Raw genomic sequence first — 5,112 nt, forward strand, 5'->3', positions numbered from 1 at the left:
TGGCAACCCACTCCAGTGTTCTTGCCTGGAGAATCCCAGAGACGGGGGAGCCTGGTGGGCTGCCGTCTATGGGGTTGCACAGAGTCGGACACAACTGAAGTGACTTAGCAGCAGGGTTACTGTTGTGTGAGAGTTAGTGCCAGATGCTTCGCGGCCAGGGATTTTTGGGACAGTTCAGTTCAGTTCAGTTGCTCAGTCGTGTCCGACTCTTTGCGACGCCATGGACTGCAGCACTCCAGGCCTCCCTGTCCATCACCAAATCCAGGAGTTTACTCAAACTCATGTCCGTAGAGTTGGTGATACCATCCAACCATCTCATCCTCTGTTGTCCCCTTCTCCTCCTGCCTTCAATCTTTCCCAGCATCAGGGTCTTTTCTAATGAGTTAGTTTTTCACATCAGGTGACCAAAATATTGGAGTTTCAGCTTCAGCATCAGTCCTTCCAACGAATATTCAGGACTGACTTCCTTTAGGATGGACTGATTGTATCTCCTTGCAGACCAAGGGACTCTCAAGAGTCTTCTCCAACACCACAGCTCAAAAGCATCAATTCTTTGATGCTCAGCTTTCTTTATACATCTGTGTATAAATATGACCTTAATCCCTGTACAGGGATAACCCACCCTGTGAGAGAGGTAGAGAGGGGGGAGCAAGTCCTTTGAAAACATCTGCATTTGAGGGTTAACAGAGACAGGGGGTGAGCCACAGGAGGGCAGAGGGCACACTGTGGCTTCTTGAAGACCAGAGGGAATGAGTTTCAAGTAGGAGGAGGTGGTCAGTGGGATGGAGTATTTGGGAGAAGCCCAAGCTTGGGCTAGACCAGGTTTGGGGGGACCCTTGGCTGCTGTCTTAGGGATGCAACAGAATGCAGGTGCAAGGGGTTCAGAAGGGAGGAGGTGATGGGCAAGAAGAGGTGTCTCTGTCCTGAGTTTTGGTTTTTAGGAGAAAAAGAAAGCTGGAGAGAGGTCGGCAGAAGCAAGGGATGTTTTCTTTTTCGGGGGTGGGGTGGGGCTTCCTTTCGTTTGGTTTGGAGTGAAGAGGCTGGTGTACACCTGTAGGCAGAGGGAGGAAAAGAGGCAGAAAAAAGAAATGTGAAAGAACAGAGAGGACTTTTCCCACGGAAGGTAATGCCCTTGGACACACTGTATTTATTTATATTTCCCAACCAGAAGGGAGGCTCCTGGGGCTGGGTGTCTGTCTTATTCACAGTGGGTCTCCAGCAACAATCTGGCAGGGAGTAGACACTCAATAAATACCTTCCATATTGAGATGAGTTTGTGGGGTTCCAGGGCATGGTGCTGGTTTTGTCTAGGTCCTGGGAAGAGAAGGGTTCATGAGGGTCCACGGAGGGGCTTTCTTTCTGATGCTGCTGTCATGGTGGGAGAGAGAGAGGAAAGAGTCAAGGGCGGAGGGAGGAAGGAGCTCACATCTTCTCAGTAAAGTGTGTGTGTGTACGTGTGTGGGCAGGGGGATGTCAGGGAAAAATGGGCTATTGCTGGAGAAGAACCTTGACCATGAGTGGCCTCCATGTCTGTCCTGAAAGCCATCCAGACCCCCGACTTTGGGTCAGGAAATAGCTGCCTCTCTACGCAGAGAGGGAAAAAAATCCCCAGGGGTCTTGAGGGGTGGAGTAAGGTTTCCTGTGTGTTACTAGGAAGCCTGGAGTTGACGCAGGCAGTGTGGGAAGTGGGCAGGGAGGCCCTTAAAACCAGCTGGGCCCAGTTCCTGCCTCCGCTCCAGCCCGAGGCCAGAGAGAAGGTGTCGCTGGTGAGGAGCCTCCTTGGGGGCTGCTTGGCCCGAGGCGGTGGGGGAGGGCACTCAGAGGGAGGGGCTGTGAGAGGGCGAGTGGCCTCCCCCAGGCGTCGGAAGGTCCCAGCAGCACCATCTGTGTAGCGGGGGCTTAGCGCTGATGGTCCTTGTCAGGTGAGAGGCAGGAACGGGCTGGGGACAGGATCCTGGGAGCAGGGAGGCTGCTGCCCGTGGACTTGGAGAACCCGTCCCCTCGGTGACCCGGCCGCTTCCCGGCCCCCATGTGTCCATGCTTCTGTCAGGCTGTCTCCTCTCTCCGCATTTCTCATTACCGCAGCCTCTGCTCCACTCCACAATTATCTCTTGGCTTCGCTCATTCTCCTCCGTGGTTGCTTGATAAAAATAGTCAACCCCACGTCCTCCTCCTGGAGCCTGGGCTTCACGGATGGTCCACTTTTCCAGCCTTTGCCACTTTCTCCGTGAAGCATCTTTTGCGAGTGTTCAGAGCCCTCTGTGTGGGGCCTGGTACAGCTCCCTCAATGCCGAGCCATGTCCCAAGATGTTCGGATGTGCAGCTAGGATCTTGGCTTTCTTCAAGTATGTTGAAGCCCACGAATCAGGAGATGGTTGCATTTGAGAGACAGTTTGTTACAGTTTCCGAGAGAGGTGGACACACTGCACCTTGCAGGGCCACAGGGGAAGCACCAGGGTTTTCTCAGGAGGCAGAAGAAATGAGGGAAAACCTGGCCTGGGTGGTGTGGAGAAGGCAAGACAGGGCAGGGTAAGCAGTTGAGGACTGGCCAGCTTGCACACTTTCAGCAGACTTCAAGCTGTAGGGGTGATCCCTGGTGGTCTGGTCCTGGCCCTGGGGTGATTCAGGCCAGGGGATATAGTAGCTCAGAGTGTGAGAGTGACATAGAGGAGGTGGTTGGACAAGGGAGTTTAGGATCTGTTGGTCTGCATTTCAAAGCCTTGTTCACAGAAAAGCCTTTTGCTTTATCTAAGAATCAGCTAGTCTTGGAGGGGCTGAGCCTAGCAAGGTCCCCAAGATGTCAAAGCATCATGAAATACAGAAAATGAGCAAGATGATTAATACACAGAGGCTGCTTGGAAGCAGTGGAGGAGGGTCAGTCAAAGGATAGAGTCATGGTCCCAGGCTGAATCCTTGGGCATCTCACTTCCCCTTCCTGAGGCTCCATTTCTTCATCTGCAAAATCAGCAGTGGGTATTCTCTCACTCAACAAATGACTGTTAGAGGGTAGACCATGCCAGCAGCTTTGACAGTCCCCACTCATTGGAGCCACTGGCAGGTTTAAGGGGACATGGACGGTGTCTGGAATGTCTTAGTTGCCCGGTACATGGCAGCTGGCGTCCACTTTCTATCACAGCCCCAGGAAGCAGTGAGGAAGATTGGCCTGGAAGGTAGGGTCCAGGGTCATCTTCGTTGGCTGTTTAGAGCTCTCAGAGCAGAAGCTGTGGGTGGACAGAACCCCCAGGAATGTTCCTGGAACTCAGAGGAGCTTCTGGACTAAAGCTGGCCCACAGAGGCCAGCCCAGCAGCTGGGAGCCCTCGGAGATGGAGGTTGTATGTTTGGAGCCAGGCCTTGGGAGGTGCCAGGGGCTTGGGGCAGAGGGCCAGCAGAGTGATCACTGAACTGAGCGATCAGAGAAGGCAGGGCATCAGAGTCGAATCCCAGCAGACTCCAGGCCAGCCAAGCAGCTCTGGGTGAACAAGGGCTTTGGGATCGAAGGAGGAAAGGGAAGCAGACAGCCATCAGCAAGAAGCTCTTAAGAGGCAAGTTAGAATCCATCACCAGCCCAAGACACGAGGAATTTCCCTTGCCTTCCGGCGTGACGTTTATGGACTCTGGGTTAGGGATTCATGTATTTGCCAAAGGGAGATGCTGGGGAGGGAAGCTGGGGTCTCCAGGCCCATGGGGTAGAGCTTGTGAAGGACCCCGATCCTCTCAGCTCAAAGGAGAACACACCCCTCTGGGCAGGGAGGACGTGTGGAGCAGTGAGGGGTGCGTCAGGCCTGGGTTTGAACCCCGCCTCCAGTTTTTGCCGGCTGTGTGACTCCTGGCAGGTGGTTTCAACTCTCTGAGTCTCTGTTTCTTTTTCTTCTTCTGTTCAATTTGTTTATTATTTATTTGGCCGAGTCAAGTCTTGGCTGCGGGATGTGCAATCCTCGTTGGGTCATGTGAGATCTTTCACTGTGTCACACGGACCGTCTAGTCCTGGTGCTCAGGCTTAGTTGCTCCACAACGTATGGGTCTTAGTTCCCCAACCAGGAATTGAACTCAAGTCGCTTGCATTGCAAGGTGGATTCTTAACCCCTGGGCCACCAGGAAAGTCCCTGAGTCTCCATTTCTTTACTAGCAAAATGGGAACTGTTGGGGAGGAAGAAATTCTCTTCTACCCAACCTAGAAGTTCTTCTGGTTGGTCTAAGGATCAAATCAGCATCAGACAGACTAACAGACGAAATGAAACAAAAATTTTGTAACATGTATACATGGGAGAGATCCAGGAAAACAGAGACTCACCAAAATGGCCCAAACCCTTACCTTAAATAACCATCTTCAGCGAGAAAGACCAAAGAGGATGTTGTGTGTAGTGGTTTGGGACTTCAAAGGGGAAGAAGGCAAAGTTGGAAAGGCAAATGTTTGGCGTCCAAATGTTTGCCCGGCCTGTGGAGAACCGTGGAACACAGGTGGACTCTGATCCCTAGGCCCCATCAAGTTCCCCCACCACACCTATTCCCGGATTTCTTGCACATGTCTCTGCTGATAGCTCTATGCCTGGAACAGACTCTTTATCTAAATTCTTGAGGCAGCCAAGGGGGAAGTAAAAAGAAACCTTCTGCTTCTTAAAAATAACCAGCCTAAATTAATCCCTACACCAAAGAGACACGTTTTGGGGTACACATTTTTCTCCCTTAGAACAATGATACTTACCCTTCATAACTGTTGTGCACAGCCAGGGCTGACTTATTTTTTAGGTAGACACAGTGCCTGGGGCCTATGAAACTGCTTTAATTTTTTTTTTTTTAAAGAAGCAGAACTTCTTAACATTTTATTTTATTTTTTTACTTTCTTGGCTGCACTGTATGATGTGGGATCTTAGTTCCCCGACCAGGGATCAAACCCATGCCCCTTTCACTGGAAGCTCAGAGTCTTCAACACTGGATTTCTAGGGAAGTCCTAAGAATATTTCAATTTTAAATTCTTTTAAAGTCAGGAGAAAAAAATAAATATAATATCATGAATGTAGAAGAGTGAATCCAGCCTGGATTACATTTGTTTTTATACCAACACAGCCATAAAATATAATTGGAAAACAATTTTCAAGGAGGAACAATTGGGC

General features: G+C 50.9%; 1 protein-coding gene across 2 annotated transcripts in view; it reads left to right on the forward strand.

Annotated features, from left to right (window-relative positions):
- Positions 1 to 1,716: 1,716 nt before the first annotated feature.
- Positions 1,717 to 5,112, forward strand: part of PLA2G5 (phospholipase A2, group V) — a 9,568-nt gene continuing 6,172 nt past the window's right edge. Inside the window, exon 1 of one of the 2 annotated variants that reach the window (XM_010829952.1) lies at positions 1,717 to 1,766. Coding sequence is in view for 1 of the 2 variants with exons in the window: in XM_010829951.1 (XP_010828253.1) it covers positions 1,909 to 1,922 (14 nt within the window). In the remaining variant the exon portion in view is untranslated. Of the gene's footprint in view, positions 1,767 to 1,814; positions 1,923 to 5,112 lie in introns of those variants that run through there. The other variant, XM_010829951.1, reaches the window with a different exon arrangement.

The sequence above is a fragment of the Bison bison genome, unplaced genomic scaffold (assembly GCF_000754665.1).
Source record: "Bison bison bison isolate TAMUID 2011002044 unplaced genomic scaffold, Bison_UMD1.0 scf7180017864516, whole genome shotgun sequence".
Classification (NCBI taxonomy): Eukaryota; Metazoa; Chordata; class Mammalia; order Artiodactyla; family Bovidae; genus Bison; species Bison bison.